The 15,905-nt window shown below is 43.4% G+C and overlaps 1 protein-coding gene across 1 annotated transcript; it reads right to left on the reverse strand.

Moving 5' to 3' along the window:
* Positions 1 to 7,641: 7,641 nt before the first annotated feature.
* On the reverse strand, positions 7,642 to 12,704 carry F2RL1 (F2R like trypsin receptor 1). The gene is made up of 2 exons (XM_088521392.1): positions 12,602 to 12,704; positions 7,642 to 8,832 (listed from the first exon to the last, which is right to left on the reverse strand). The coding sequence occupies exons 1-2, from the start codon at positions 12,696 to 12,698 to the stop codon at positions 7,727 to 7,729; spliced, it is 1,203 nt and encodes a 400-aa protein (XP_088377518.1). The 5' UTR covers positions 12,699 to 12,704; the 3' UTR covers positions 7,642 to 7,726.
* Positions 12,705 to 15,905: the final 3,201 nt, after the last annotated feature.

The raw sequence follows: 15,905 nt of genomic DNA on the forward strand, positions 1-15,905 counted from the left end.
AGTGGCAAACCTCACACAGAGTGTGAAGATAATGGAAAAAAAAATCTGCTGAACAATCTGCTAAAAAAAAAACCTTCATGTCATTATTTCAGAGAGTTGGGGACTTCAGGATAAAATGACAGCACTTCTTCTTGTTCAGATAAGGCTGTTCCTGGAAATTTTCAATTTAACAAAGTCTTAGGTCAAAAATATGAGAAACTCAATAATACCATCAGAATATCCTGCTTCAGAAAATGCCCTATAGAAGATCTGTATCTCTCCAAGGCAATCTGCTTCCCTGCTCCCAAGTTTAAAAAGTATATTTAATACAATCTGTTAAGTCCTTTTACTCTTTCTTTAACATCAAATATTTTTGTGTGATTTGAAATGGATCATTACAAAACTATCTGCACAACACAAGAAAACTTGCATTTCCCTTTTGCCTGCTAAAGACAATGTGCAATATCAGCTAGAAACAGAAGAGGGAGCTTTCAATCACACTATCATCAGCTCTGTTTTGCTGGGTTTCTTTTAGGATAAAAAAAAAATCTCTATTTAAATTTCCTGCCCTCAAGCTGCAAGAACAGTGCCTATGTCGGATACCAAACATCACTAGCACAACTGGGCATGGACACACAGCTTTGCTGATACCTTATGTGCACATCCCCTTATGGGCTTTGTGCCCTTTCTCCACTGATACAGTACTAAGATTTCTGCAAACTACTAGTTTGCCCAAGCTAGGAAGTTGATATGAAAGAGTGAGGGTGCAAATTTACAGTGAATGTCCTACTGCACAGAAACACCCTGCACTGAGAGTCAAGGAGAAATGTACCTCTGACTTCAACTCAGCAGCCTCAGCAACTTGTGTAAGTGAATGGAGAGGAAGATGCCAAGGAGTAAGGCTGTTAGGTTACAAGTGATGAACTGCCCTTTCTAACCATAGTAGACATTTAGATACTGAGAGAGAGACATGCAGAGACATCTCCTCCCAAATGCAAGCTGAGAAGCTTGCTCTGCTCTTAAATGGAAATAAACTGTCCCACACAAAGGCACTCTGGGTTCATGCTATGAGAACCTGGAAATTAGCTTGCATATGATACCCACCTGTATCCTGACCTGTACAGGTACCCCTGGTGTTGCAAAGTCCTCCAAATGCCTTGCTGGTCACACTGCCCTGCAGAGCCCCTGTTCCTCCCTAGCAGGTCTGATGAGTCTCGATCAGCACCTCTGGGATCCTGTGACCAACGGCATGTCTACAGTACTTATTTGACCTTGATTTGTTTAAATGCAAACTTAACATGAAAGAAAGAGATTTTGAAACAATAAGTCTCTTTAAATCTTTTTTATCCAAAGCCCTGCTACCGTGACTTGGAATGTGGGTGGTGGAAGCTGAGGCCTGCAGCAGTAGTGCTGGGCACTGCTCCTGGCCATGGGGCTCCAGGCTGTACCATGTCCTAGGGCCAGGTCCTTGCCTATTGGCAAGCCAGGCCCCACCATTACCATTACCAAATAAGATTTTGTTATTGAAGGGGGCCAGGGCCTCCAGGCACTGGCTGACAAGTGAAGTTCTATTCTCTTCATAGGGGCAGTAAAGGACTTGAGGGTCTCCACTATCTGCTGCCTTGGGCAAATCAGGCAGCTGCAACCAACATCTTGCTGTAGAAGCAGGGGCAAATTCTTCCTCCAAAACGTCATGGCCGACAGGGCACGTGCCCATTGCCTCATATCCAACACCATTCAGCTCCCTAGTCAGCCTGAGAAATGTATCCAGGTGCCCTTACAGAGCCAAAACAGACAGAGCTGTCTGCACAGACTGCCACCTATGAAGAGTTTCCTTCCTTGCAATAAGGATGGTATTAGAGGCGAAATTTGGGTCCAATGTGCCAGTAACAGGAGAAAGTTGGGGATCGTATCACATCCTAGGAGGGTGAGAGAGAAAGTCTCACATCCTGTGGAAAAATGCCAAACTCATGCCAAAACTAAGCTTTCTACTTTTGCTAGTAGGTGAAGCAGTGCTACCTAGTGCTACCTTCCATCACTGCGGTGGTCTAAATGCCCTCATTATAATAAGACTCAGAGGCATCTGAAGTCCCCTGACTTCAGATGAGATGAAGACTTGTGAAGGGAACTCTATGATCACACTCTCTCTCCTCCTGCTGCTCTAGCACCTGCTTGGCTACTGCCACAGACTTTGGCAAAACTCTCCCTGCGCTGAATTTTGTACATACTAGGGACAGCTCTACACCCTCCACCAGAAGAACTTCACTCTTCAGAGACATCAGCCAGAGCTGCTCCCCAAGGACCACATTAATAGTGACATCTCATTGAGCTCCTCTGTGCCACCAGTAACTGACCCTGCCTAGCAGGCACCTACGCAGGTGGACACTGCAGGAGGTCAGCGAGGCTCCTCCGACTCAGCAACTCACCTGCTGGCCAGCAACACTGCAGACATTTATTCAGGATATCTTACCACAGCCACTGTTTTCCTTCCCTGTTTCACAATGAATCTACTAATTTATCTGTACATAGCCGCACAGAGAGCTTCCAGGTAACTGACCCAATATACAAAATACAGTACACAAATTACAAAAGAGCAGTTCCATAGTTTTATCTTATGGTTGTATTTTACCATCAAAACACTGTACACAGCAATAGCACCCTCCACCCATCTCACAAATAGCATCACCACAATACAGCCACCTCTGGCCTTATCTGCTTCAGAAAGGAGCGGGCAGACATTAGCAAAAATGAATGTGACCCATGTAGCTCAGGGCATCTGCTCACAGCAAAAACAAACAGGCTTGCCTCATTGGGATTTGAGGATCAAATGCCGAGCGGTCATGGCACATCGAACTTTAAGCAAACACTGGCCTTGAGTCACTGCCTGCCGAACTCCAGAGAACACTGGAGCGTGGTGTTCCCTTCCCACGCGACACTGCCGACTGACTCATCCATTCCTCTTGTGCCTTCGCCACATCCCGCCTGCCTTTTGGGAATGCACGACATAAGGCACACTTCAGGACTTCTTCAGAAAACTCCCTCAATTGTTGCATCCTTTTTTATTCTCTATTTATGTCCTATACGCCCTTTATTTCTCTCATTTTCATTTATTCAGCAGATAAATCTTTGGCCCAGTGCAAACAGGCTCTGCTTCCCCACATCCTGCAGTGGATCATGTGGCAGTGCAATTCCCAACGCAGGCATTCAAAAGGAAAACACCCTTCTGCTACAACATAGCACCAGAAACACTCACAGCCCTGAATACAGACACAACACAGAGAATATGTGAAGGTGATGACATTCCCCATGGCAGAAACACATCCACACATCATTTCTTTCCCAGGTACACCCAGGCTCTGAGTACAGTACTGACAAGTACTGTAATGGGGAGGGAAAATACAAAATATAATGCACTACATCCAAACTGAATGTGCTGAACACTTAGTTCCCAACAGTTTACTTTTTGAAGCTGAAGCACAAGGTAAAAGGGCCATCACTGAAAGAAATGTACCTGTTAATTGCAATAGACAGACATCCATTCATGTGGTGGATGAAGCTCAAGCTTCATTCTCATTCAGAGCACTTGCCACATGATGCATGCAAGGTTTGACAGTTAAGATCCAGCCAACCTTAAGGATTTTTACACATGTAGATTTTCCGATGTGGCATAAATGAGCGACTGCATTCCTCTGCATCCACTGTTTCCACAAAGTCTGCTTTAAGAAACATCTCATTGGGGCTGCCTTGCATGGAAGTGACCAACCGACACAGCTTAGTTTCCCTGCTGTTTGATTTCTCTTACCTCCCAATTGCAGGTAGGTCACATATATGCTCTTCTCCTCCCACTCTTTATTGTTCTGGTGTCTCTGCACCACTCCTCCCAGCACTAACAACTCCAGGTGATTTAAGCACCCAAGCTACTTCCCTGCCAGCACAACACTGACAAGCACCAGATGGGCCTTCCCGCTCCTGTTGCCCACCCAAAAAGCAGTCAGCTAGGGAGGCTGGGGCAGGGACACTTAAATGACTGTGAAGGGACATGCAGGCTGGCACTGCATCAGCCATAGAAGCTAGTCAGTCCAGGATCTTTGGGCTGCACTCAATACATCCTTCGCAATCACTAGTTATTTTTCCATTATTCAAAGCATCTCCACCTCCTTTGGCCTAGATAAGAGAACTGACTGCGGAGTCAGCTTGTTGTACCAGTCTTGCCAGCAAACAGTGCCTGGAGAATGTTTATCTCCCAGCCTACAGAAGGTTACCATTCACTAGACAAAACACGGGAGCCATATTCTCTTCTGGATGTTTTTGAGTCAAAATGACCACAGCTACTGTGCTTGCACTGAACTTAAAGTTGTTACTGTATACTAACTATGCTCAAAGCGCACATAGTGGGCTAAGTACTTCCTCAATGAAACATGAGGCCCCAAGCCCCCTAACAGCAGGTGGGCACCACACTACCCAACTCCCAGGAGAGCTACACCTCTGGACACATGCTACACAGCTTCAGTCATTATATCATTAAGTTAAACACTACGAATGCCAAAACTGTTGGGCCTGGGACACTTGCATACTAGGTACCAGTGCCATAATCTAAAATTTTAAAAACAGGGATCCATGGAACTACGGCCTTGCATATTCTTACCCCATCACTGCACAGATGCGCAACTGCCAATTCAAGGAGTTGATTCAGATTTCTTTACTTTTAATTAATTGCTTTCTATAATGATAGCTTTCAGTTGAATCAGCTCCCTAACCTGCTTTATCCCTGAGCTGAATAAGATCCAGTGCTCAAAAAAGGGTGGGAAAAGAAACACTCTTGTGGCATGACACCTTAGGACACACTTTGATGACAACAGCACGTTTCATTGACCTTGGCAACCTATTGATTACATTCTGTACCACAGACACAAGCCCAGCTTACCTGCTCCATTAATGAAGACAGAATTAACCCTTCATACTAAATTCAGCATGTGGATTTGTAATGCATTTAACTCGATCACAGCTTGTCTCTGTTTCAGAGAGGTGAAACAACCAAACAACCCTTATAAGGGTTCCCCTTCTTTATAGTGAGATTAGTTTACTCTTCTTCGTGCTTGAGTGGCAGCAAAGTAAGACAAACTTAAGGCAGCGTTTAGAGGACACAGATCAGTGTGCAAAAGTAGTTGGATGCCTGACCAAATTCTTCGTACCTGATCTTCTCCTATGAACTGCTCAAGAGTTGGTTGCAGGAAAAGTTGTTCTCTTACGTGCAGTAGAAAACAGAGACTCTCCATTTTCCCTCCTGCCCTCAAATAAGAGCCAAATCCACATGATATCACTAAAACAGGAAGGGAAAAGCAGAAATGACAGTAGTTGTTCATGGTAAAAAAAAAAAAAAAAAAAAAAAAGAAACAAGTAAAAACACTTTTTAGCTCCTGGTGAGAGCAGTATGAAGGAATAAGCTTCACCTAGATGGTTGTGGTCTCCTTGAACAGTGGTTACTCTCCGAAGTGTTCCTTTTTTAAAATAAACTTTTTGATTAGTTAAAAGCTGTATGAGGAAAGCTTTAATTACATTGCAGGACCATCTGTTATGCATGTCACTGGCAGTGGCACTGCCACTGTTACTGCATGTAAGAGATGAAAGATTCTTATTTGCAACTTACGTTTTCAATCAACAAGTAAAGAAGGCTGGAAAGGAAAAGTGCCAAAGGAGACCAACAATCCTCTCCCCATAAACTGCAGCAGAGTGATGCAACTGCTAGCCAGTCCCTAGTCCCCATTTCCATCAATGACAGGAAAGGAGGAACAAAGAAAGCATAGAAATACTTGCCTTACTTGAAACACTTTGAATTACATAATAACAAAACATAAGAAAAAAAATACAATAGTTAAGAGTAGAATTTGGAACTGAAACCACTAAACTGTGTTAGATGTTTTCAAAACCTTGCATGCTAAAGGAAAGCAAGCGGGACAAAGCAAGTTAAGTTTTAGAATACTCTTAGAAAGCCATGCTATTGGTACCAGGATGTTACAGAAGGAAACATTTTAGATTTAGTAAAGGAAGAATAAACAGCTATATGAGATGACAGATTCTACAGTTTCACATACACAAGTCCTCTGTAGGAGTGAATGGCCTCTTTGAGCATATCATTTTTCAGCAATTTAACACAAATCACAGTGGTATCACATAAACACACACGCGCAGTGCGCAACCCTTGGCTCACGCAGCCTGCGACCCTTGGACTCGTAGCAGGGCACTAGCAGCCTTCCTTCATCTGGCAGGACGCCCTTCCTTGGCACCACTTATTATTCAAGTTTACAGTGGGAAGCGGGTGGACTTGGCTCTTCTGCAAGGGAAGATATTTCCATAGTCTATTTATTGCCAAACAGCATAAGGGACGCTCCCCTTCCTTACCCTCCATAGTTGAGGTGGTGAATGTTTCCCATCTACGCACCAGTTGTCTCACACTCCTCACTGGACCAAAGACTTTTCTGTTTGTCTGTGTTTAAAAGGATCCAGTTATAACTGAGGCTCAGATAGGTCACTTTGATACTAGTGCAATTTATAACTTGGTGAAACTTACCAGGACAGCAAAATTTGAAAGAACCGATTTAAAAGTACCACCAAAACAACACACACCGGCTTTTTCAGATTAAAAAAAATGTGACTCCATGATCCTCAGTGGTCACATATACTGTGGATAAGACAAGAGGATTTAAGATACTTCAGAAATTCAATGCAACAGAACTTTGGTATCTTGTTACTTCTCCATAGTTCCGAATTGCTTGATTTAACTATCTGTTCCCCAGAGTCACCTCTTTTTAGGCAAGTTTTCCTCTAACGAAGTGCAGCATTAGATGATTTTTCTTAAGACATTTACATGCTACAGCTACAGTTCAAACAGAACTCTAATTCACTCTTAGGAGTAATACCTTTGTTCCCCGAAACCAGGTAAACTGGTCAACTTGGCATACTGAAGAGTGCTTAAGAGGACAAAACACCTCACTCAAGTGTGTTATAAAAAGTCCTATTTATATATCTTAAAAAATAAAAGACATTATACAAAAATCAATCACAACTTTGTTAAATAACTCCATTTAAGATCATGTGTCAGCAGTCATCTAGTAACAGCTGGTAACGTGTATAATCTCAACTCATACATTTCATTTACCTCAGTGCTAGCAGAAAACAAGCTCAGCTTGCCAGCTTAATAGGATAACCTAGCCAGGCTTCTACTATGTTAGCACTACAACATGAAAAAATTAGATTACACTATGGCTAATAAATGTTCACATTGATGGACCTACAATGGAGAAGGAAAGGAGCATCTATGGTTTCAAACAATCTTCAGTAGAAACAGGTACACAGGGCAAGATCCTATATGAACAATCTGCTCAACTGCTTCATATGCTACAACTAAAGTCAAACAAAACAGAATTTCTCTGTTAAAAGTATGCTATATTCCAGACATGTTACAGAGACATTACAGAGATCTGAACAAGTTCAATATTGAAGAAAGATGTCTTCAAACACAGTTCATTTTAAGGCCAGCAGCACTTTTGTACAGCATCAGAAATGTCATGGTTTCTTTTCAGTCTAGTAGGAAGATCCGCCTGCTTACAGCATAAGCAGTTACCAGTTCTGAAATTAAGACTTCTTCGGGAATCTAGAAGCAAAGCTGTTTCTTCAGACTCTTGCACAAAGTAACTTTGTCACTTACATCCTCTAAGAAGTACTAATAAAGGTTCACTTCTCTCCCAACTCAGTAGGTTGATTTGGTTGTTCCATTTGAGTTTGAGGAATAAGAATTGGATTTCTTGGGGTATCTACCCGATGAGAGAGACACTTGCATTCGCCGTGTTGTTCGCACACTTCGGCAAAGAAGAGCATTCTTAAAGTTATCTCTGAAGTCTTTTGAAATATAGTAATAGACAAATGGATCGATACAGCTGTTCAGTGTAGAGAGGCACAGAGCAGTTATGTATGACAGATACAAATAACTCTGACCATTGGTTTTCAGGAGTAAGTAGTGTACAACAAGCAGCACATTGCTAGGCGTAAAACAGATGAGATACATGGACAGGACAGTAATAATAAGCTTGATTGCTCGTTTTCGTTTCTTTCCTGTGTGTATGTCTGAAATGGAAGCATTCAGAGTCTTTATCATTAATATGTAAGCAACAGCAGTGATGAGAGCTGGCAATAAGAAGAGTCCAATTGCGAGTGAGAGGAAGTAATTGAACAGGTCGCGAGCCAAAACATTTTCAGGTAATACATCATGGCAGGTGGTGATGTTCAGCTGTGGAATATAAGTAGTCTGATTAACAAGATACAATGGAATGGTGCTCAGTGAAATCAGGATCCAGATAGCAAGGGAGATGCCCAATGCAATTTCGGATTTCTTTCTTGAATGTACTATGGGGTTTACCACAACCCAATATCGTTGCACACTGAGACATGTCATAAAAAGGATGGAGCAGTACATATTTCCGTAGAAAAATGCAACAAGGACTTTGCAAAGACCTTCTCCATATAGCCAATTATTGCCATTTACATGGTATGCAATCTTCAGTGGGAACCAGACAACAAAAAGAAGGTCTGCCAAGGCCAGATTAGCCATATAGATCACAGCAGGATGTTTCTTCTTTGTTCTGAAGAAAAAGACCCAGAGTGCCATGGCATTGCTTGGCAAACCGATGACAAAGACAATGATATAGACTATAGGAAGAAACACTGTAGTCAGCTTTCCTGTAAGGACTTTTGCTACAAAGTCATCCACTTCGTATGCCTTTTCAGAGGCATTACTTGTATTTGTAACTATGTGGCCAATGAAACTTCTTCCTTTTGATCTGCCGGTTACGTTTCTCTCTATAAAAAATAATTAAGAAAAGTTATTGAAGGAGAGACCTTTCAGCCCCCCGCAAACACACAGTATAATTTACTCCAAAGAATTAAAGACATTTTTTCCTCCCCTCATTTTAGTTTACAAACCAAAAGACAACTCTATCTCTAGCTAAGGATTACATCAGCAACCAAAATGCTTTTCTGCCTCAAATAACTGATATAAGAATACCACATTGACCATAGCTGTCAGGTGCTCTTTCCACAAGGACAGTTAAAACAAAAATTGTTCCAAGTACCCTGGAGCACCATTATCAGACTCAGATTATCCAAGTCCTCCTGGAACTCAAAGTTTTGCAGCAGGCTCACAATACAAGTACAGCTAGAAGTGTCCTCAGTTCAGACTAGGCCTCAAAACCAGCTATGCAGTAAAGACTTAAATCAGACTAGCTTGAATCGACACTGTCAGAGTGCAATGCAGAAGGCTTATAAACAACTGACCTTTAAGGAAAGATGAATGTTATATTGTAGTGGAATTTAAATGTGAACAAACTAACTTTGTGCATGAAGATGCAACGGGGCTTATCATCTGTGATCTCTTTCAGTTCAGATGAGATGGTTGGGTAATCTCTGCAGTTTCGTTTCAAGCTATTTTACTGGCAGCTATGATTGTTCTGGATACCAGAAAGCTCTCACTTAGTTTTGCTTTGTCTCTCTGAACACCACAGGAGCCTACGAGGGCAGGTCTGGCAGCCAGCAGCTCCCAAATGTTCTGTCCTGTAAAGAGCCTTTGCATGACTCACTCCAGAAACCCCCCATGATATCTTCCCTGCCCAACAGCGCTCTTGTTAGAACAAGTTTAACAGCACAGAAAGATACCCTCCGTGAAGTGGCTCTGTTCCATAAATCATATAACCACCAAACTGAAGCAACTCAGAGCTTGACTGTCTATGGGAAAAGTATTTTATCTCAGTTTCTGTCAAGATGTGTGGATATTTTTAGCCATAAAGCCCAGGAACACAGAGTCTTCCTGAACGAACAGATTTCTGTACAAAGCATGAAAAGTACTAGAACATGGTTCCTTTGTTACTCAGAATGAAAAATGCTTAACTCTTAAAGTGCAAGAGAAGAATCCCCACAAATGAAATACGTAAAATATCCAAAAGTATGCACATTTCCCATATAGCTTATAGAAAACCCTATAACTTTAGATAGGTGTTGCTTCTGAGTTATTACTCAGTATAATGTGTAGTACTAGAGCTCTGTCTATAGACTGAGTGATCTTCTAAAGAGGTATAAAATACGGCATAGGTCAGCATTCTCTAGAGCTAAGCATTTTCAATTAAGTCACCCTAGCTCTATTTAACAAGGGCCTGCTAAGCTCCAGGCAGAGGCAAGCTTCACTGGAAAACCAAGGTATTGCCAATACAGCTACACAGACAAAACTTTGTAGTAGACTAAGTGAAGTTTATATCAAAGTAGTCAATTGTGCAAACAAAACAGTAGTTCTAACTAAAATAAACTTGAATTACAAAGAGCCTTTTTCGCCTATATGACGTGTGCTTCATTAGGGCAGAATTATACAAGTTCTGTTCGGAGCCTCAAACAACATGCCAGCTAGAAGCCCTAAAGATTACAAATTTATTTGTGTATCTCAGGAATGTTGAGTTTTTCAGTCAGGCTGTAAATAGTAAAAGCCAAAAAAATCTGGAATATCATTGCTTATATAAATGTCAGATGTAAAAGATTAATACCTAAGCAATGTATCCTTCCTTATGCTTATAGTTTTGCTGTGAAAAAATCCAGAGTTACTTGAAAGCATAGCCTTTATTGTAAACTCATATCTGTTCTCAGAGTACAGCAGTAAAATAGAGTGTACTGTGCTATGTCAAGCAGCTGTCCATCAATAAAATAAATAGTTTTATCAAATTCCAGTCATACTATTCATATTCCCAGTTCCAAACACTGAACCTTTCATGGCAAACCGGCACAACAAATTGCCAGCGTTGCTCTTATTAAAGTTTTTTGAGCACATGTGAAGCAGTGCTTTCAAAGAGATGTTCACAGGGTGGGTTGAAAAAGCAAACAAACATGGTCACCAAGAAAACCACAGTGTCAGGGTGACATGAAAGAACAAGAGCTCCATTAAATAACAAGGGTTAGCGCACACATCAGTTGCCACCTAGTCTTGCCAAGAGTGACAGAACAGAGGCAAAGGTTTTTGTTTTCAAATTACATGTAGTCAAGCTGAATGGGCACTTTTGATTTAAGATATCAAGTTTGCTTTAATGCTGATTTTAGGTAGAAAATGCTCCATTTCCACCCTCAAAACTTCTGACTGCAGATACTGGGCAGATTTTATTAGCTCATACATCATGTACATTGGGAGACAACCGCCTCCAGGATCCAGTTTCTCTTGGCAGCTAGCACTCGCTCAGAGGAGCCAATCCTTTGTTAGGTATGTGCATTTTTGGTGTCCTTTCCTTGCTCCTCTGTTCTTTCCCTTTTCCATAACAATTGAGAAGAGTTCCTTTCCAAGCATGGTTTCACCCTGACTCACATCCAGAGAATGCAATTGACTTGCTAATCTGCCCACAGGAAAAGCATCCTTGGTATCAAGGAGACAGACGCACTGTACTTCTAAAAAACAAAAATCCTATTTGCTCAGAAGATGGGACCTACCGCATACCAAACTAAGGCTTATGCCTACCCTGCAGGTGCAAAAGTGACAAAAGCATTGAGTACCCAAATTAACTAGTTTAGGTTGAGGTAGGTTAAGATCACCCTGATTCTTGGATCCCCAGCACAGACTCCCCATAGCCCTATAACCGCATCAGCCTGTCGGAAACTGCCACAGTCAGGTCGGCCTCCCAGCTTTCCATGACCACCTCAAAGAGCAGTGGAAAGACTAAGGGCTTTCCTGACACATAATTGTGCCAGTTTAAGCACAGGTGTTTGAGGCAACTTTAATTTAAACTAAACAAGATGCTAGATAGCCTCTTTTCAGTTGCCATTTTAAGTCTATTTATTATCAATTTAGCTTTAAGTCCCTGAATCAAAATGTATCATCACTCAATAAACCAAGAAAAGAGCATCCACTCCTGGCGTGTGCTTGCCCACGGATGATGACCATATATGGAAAAATCTAGGGTCTACTTGTTAAAAAAAAAAAAAAAAAAAGGACACACCATAAGCTTAGCTCCATTATTTACACAGCCTTTCCCTATACACTTATTACGTAAATAAGCACTAATGTACAGCAGGAACAAATACAGGAGGACACGGTGCAAAGAGCATGTGTACAGATGGCAACGGGTTTCACTAAAAAGGTAGCGAGGCACGACGCTTAAGGCAGATAAATATCAATAGCTCTCTCCTCTTAAAAGCACTTATGCACATTATGCAATAATAAAAACTAGCAGAGATAAGTAGTAGGATTAAGAGGACATCTTAACTTCGGGGAGTTGGAAATAATTTCGAGGAGAGATAATTTCGACGCAATTAATTAATTTCGAGGATAACTTCGCGGCTGCTGCCACTGCCCCGCGCGGGAAGCCGGGCGCACCGACACCTCCCGAGGGGCACGGGGCGACCAGCCGAAGGCTCCGGGCGAGCTGCACTCGGCAGGAGCTAACGCTGAGCCCTCCCGGTCGAGGCTTCATTTATCCATTTATTTTTCCTTCCCCTTTGGGACTAAGTCCGACGCCCCGCTCGCCCCGCCGGCAGCCGAGCCCTCGGCCGCCGCAGCCCGTCGGGGGACCCCGGCTCCCACCCCCGCGGCCGCCCCGGCTCCCACCTGCGGGCGCGGCGGCTCCCAGCAGCGCGCACAGCAGCAGCAGCCGCAGCAGCAGCGGCGGGCACGGCCCGCGGCATCCGGCCCCGCTCCCGGCCATGCTCCCGCCGTCGCCGCCGCGCTCCCGCCTCTGCCGCGCGCCCGACCAGTTTCGCCTGATACCTGAGCAAGGAGGGGGCGGAGGGCGCGGCCTCCGCTACCGGCGGCGCCAGGCGGGGCCGGCCCCGGACTCGTCCCCCGCTGCCCTGGGGGCCAGCGGGGCTGCGGGAAGCGCTTAAAATGGCGGGGGGCCCCAGCGGCAGAGGGGGCGCGAAACGGCAGGGTGCTGGGGGGCCCGCGAAATGGCGGGGGGAGGTCACGCCCCGCGGGGTGCTTGGCCGCCACGAAATGGCGGGGGCGGCGGCTGACGGGTGGTCGGCGGGCGTGGTGGCCTTGGATTTTATTATTATATATTACTAGTTTGACCTCCAGGCCCCCCCGGCCTTTTTTGTGGAGCTGGAAGCTGGTGTGTTTTGTGCCATGCTCATCCTGTCTATCTGCTGCATGGGAGGAAAAAAAATATATACATATATGTTATATATATATATATATATACACACACAGTGTAGTAATAGGTAATATGTACAATATGACACTGTTTACAGTATGGCTTCTTATTGTGAGTCATGTCTGGGATTTCAAGAGAAAAAAATCAATTGAAAATTCACCTCCATTGTGTTCCATTAATGCTATTCATTATGCTGATTCTTAAATACCATGAAAAATGCTAATTATGCATATATATATATTTTAAATCAGCGTCAAAGTCAACAGAAATGTTGTTTGAATGGTTGTGTAGGTGAAGGCTGTCATGGTGTATGTAAAATTTCCCCTTGAATGTAGCAGACTACTCCTAGGACGCACAAACTAGTTAGGAAAAGAGCTGAAGGGACAATTCGTAAGGCAAATGTGTTCCTGCTGCCTCCAGGTGTTATCTGGTGCCTACCTAGCTTTGTACTATCCTTCACCTTGTTGTCCTGTGTAAGACAGCAGGAAAATGTTTAACACTTGTTTAACCCTGAATGCATTTCTGGTGCTGTATTGGTGGCACAGTGTATGAATCAGGTATTTTCACTTCTCAGCCTCTCTTAAATACAGTGCGCACAGCAGCCTCTTGTACCATTTAATCTGTGCAAACACCAATTCCAGGAGTAAAAAAAATTCATCACAGTTTGGAATGAGCAGTGCTCTCAGTTTGTGCAGTTTGTGCATACAAATAAGGGTTTTTAAAAGGGTTTCAGATGTGTAAAATCAAGCACACAAGTTAGCAAATTCCACCTTCTTCACCCTAGTTCACACCTCTAGACATATATGGTCTGCAGTTCATGCAAAAATGAAAAAACAGATTAACACCAGCAAGTTTAGGGCTAAGTGAACACCGTGTATTTTGGGTATGCAGCCAGCAGCAGGAGTGGAGGTGCAGGGACCGGCATGCGCATGAGTGGGGCCACGCGCTCCCCTTGCCTCGCTGCCACGCGCCTCCTCTGGCCTTGTCTCTCTTTCTCTGGCGCTCACTTGGAGCGTGGCTCTGCTACCAGCCACTCCACGTGCACTCAGCCTCCTGCTCCTGATATCCTGTCCAGGGAGTCCTCATCTTCCCATCTGGCTCTTATCTAATTTCCAGTTCAGACAGACATGTACATATATGCTGTGTTTTCCCTCTTAGACCTTCAGTCCTGAAAAGTATTCAGCCTTCCTGCTCCTACCCTGACCAGTGCTCCCCCGCTGTGTACCACTGCCCAGTCCTGGTTTTCACTGCGTATTTTTTCCAGATTTATTCCACACAGTCTGGCTTTTGTTCCCCTTTGCATTCAAAGCAGGCAGCTTTTGAGCTCCTTCCTCGTTTTGCCTGGATCCAGCAAGGATGGGAAGGGAGAGAAACAAAGAAAAGGGATCCCTTTCTGCCACTGAGCCAAACCTGCCCTGGCCTTCCTCTGAACAGGTCCAGGTCCTGCAGCTGGGTGCAGGAGCTGGCAGCACAGCAGACCCATCTTTACGCAATGCAGCCTTGAACTTAGCCTCCAGTAACTAAGGAAACTATGGGAACTATGAGTTAGAAGTTCATAGCTTGGCAAGATTTTCACAAGGATTACTTATAACTGACATAAAGATCATCTCTCTTTGGAATTTCCTATGCAATTAAAAAGCAATTAAAGTAGGATCTTCCAAGAGGGAGGGTTAGGCAGCTTTATCAGCCTGCCTTGGAACAAACTATTGGTCTTTTAGCACTCGCACACAGTAACTCCTGGTGCTCCATCTGAGGTTGACTAACAATGTGGAAAGGCTGCCAGTTAGTTAATCTGTAGCTTTACTATTTATTTATTTATTTATTTATTTTTCTGAACAGCTACTTTTGTTCTGTTCATTTACTTTTAGCTAGGAGTCAGTATTCCAAGCCGTAATTTTCAGAAGGCATAACATTTGTTAGGAAGTTTCCTGTTTTGACATCTGCATGTTAGGACTGCCTCAGGACTTAACAATGTTTGAGAGAAAGTAGACTTGGTCTTACTCCTATTCAAATCACTGGGACATTGTGCAGGGCAGCATCAAGCCATCGTCATTCATACCTATCTTATTGAGGACAACTCATTTATTAAGCCTATTTGCAGTCCTGGTATGCCATTTTGTCAGTTTGGAAGGAAAATTTAGGAATTACTAAGCACAGAGTAGTAAGTTCTAATTCACAGCCATTTATAATCAAAAAACAGAACAGCTATAATTAACTAACTACGATAGGAGGAGTAAGTGGGTGATTGTAGATGGTTACTAAGTCCTCCATTGCAAACAAGTCCTCAGTCTTCCATTCCAAACTGGTGGCTTCCTACTTTTCCTGCCATAGTGAGGATTGACGCTTTAATAAACCTGAAAGTTTGAATCACGGAGATTTGAACACGCAGGTGTCATTGGTGCTGGACCAGTATTGGTTGTTAGAGCACACCCCAGAGTGATAGATAGTGAGTAGTAGCTCATAATTCCCTGCTGCAGCAGTGGCTGACAGAACACGTTATCGAGAAAGTCTTGTGCGCCTTTGGGCAAAGGTCAGAAATCTGCTCTCCCTTGCTCTGAGTGCCTTTGGGTGTGGTGGCATTAACATGTTATGGTTTGGGAGCTGGGAAGGAGAGGTCTAGTTCTGCCGGGATCAGGAGCCATATCCTGTAGGTCTTTACTGGTTTATAACAACATAAGGAGTGTGAGTAATCATGAAGATATGTGGCTTTGTCAAACATGCTTATTAGCTGAAAAGTGGATGTGGTTTCACTGCAAGGTG

Source organism: Tinamus guttatus, unplaced genomic scaffold (assembly GCF_059628265.1).
Source record: "Tinamus guttatus ecotype Peru unplaced genomic scaffold, ASM5962826v1 Tinamus_guttatus_pri_ptg000121l, whole genome shotgun sequence".
NCBI lineage: Eukaryota > Metazoa > Chordata > Aves > Tinamiformes > Tinamidae > Tinamus > Tinamus guttatus.

What these genes read in the sequence shown, in the direction of transcription:
- F2RL1 (XM_088521392.1), bottom strand. Translation starts at nt 12,698, where the DNA reads ATGGCCGGGAGCGGGGCCGGATGCCGCGGGCCGTGCCCGCCGCTGCTG. An exon ending in GGGAGCCGCCGCGCCCGCAG is followed by an intron (nt 8,833 to 12,601) that starts GTGGGAGCCGGG and finishes TATTTTTTATAG; the next exon opens with AGAGAAACGTAACCGGCAGA.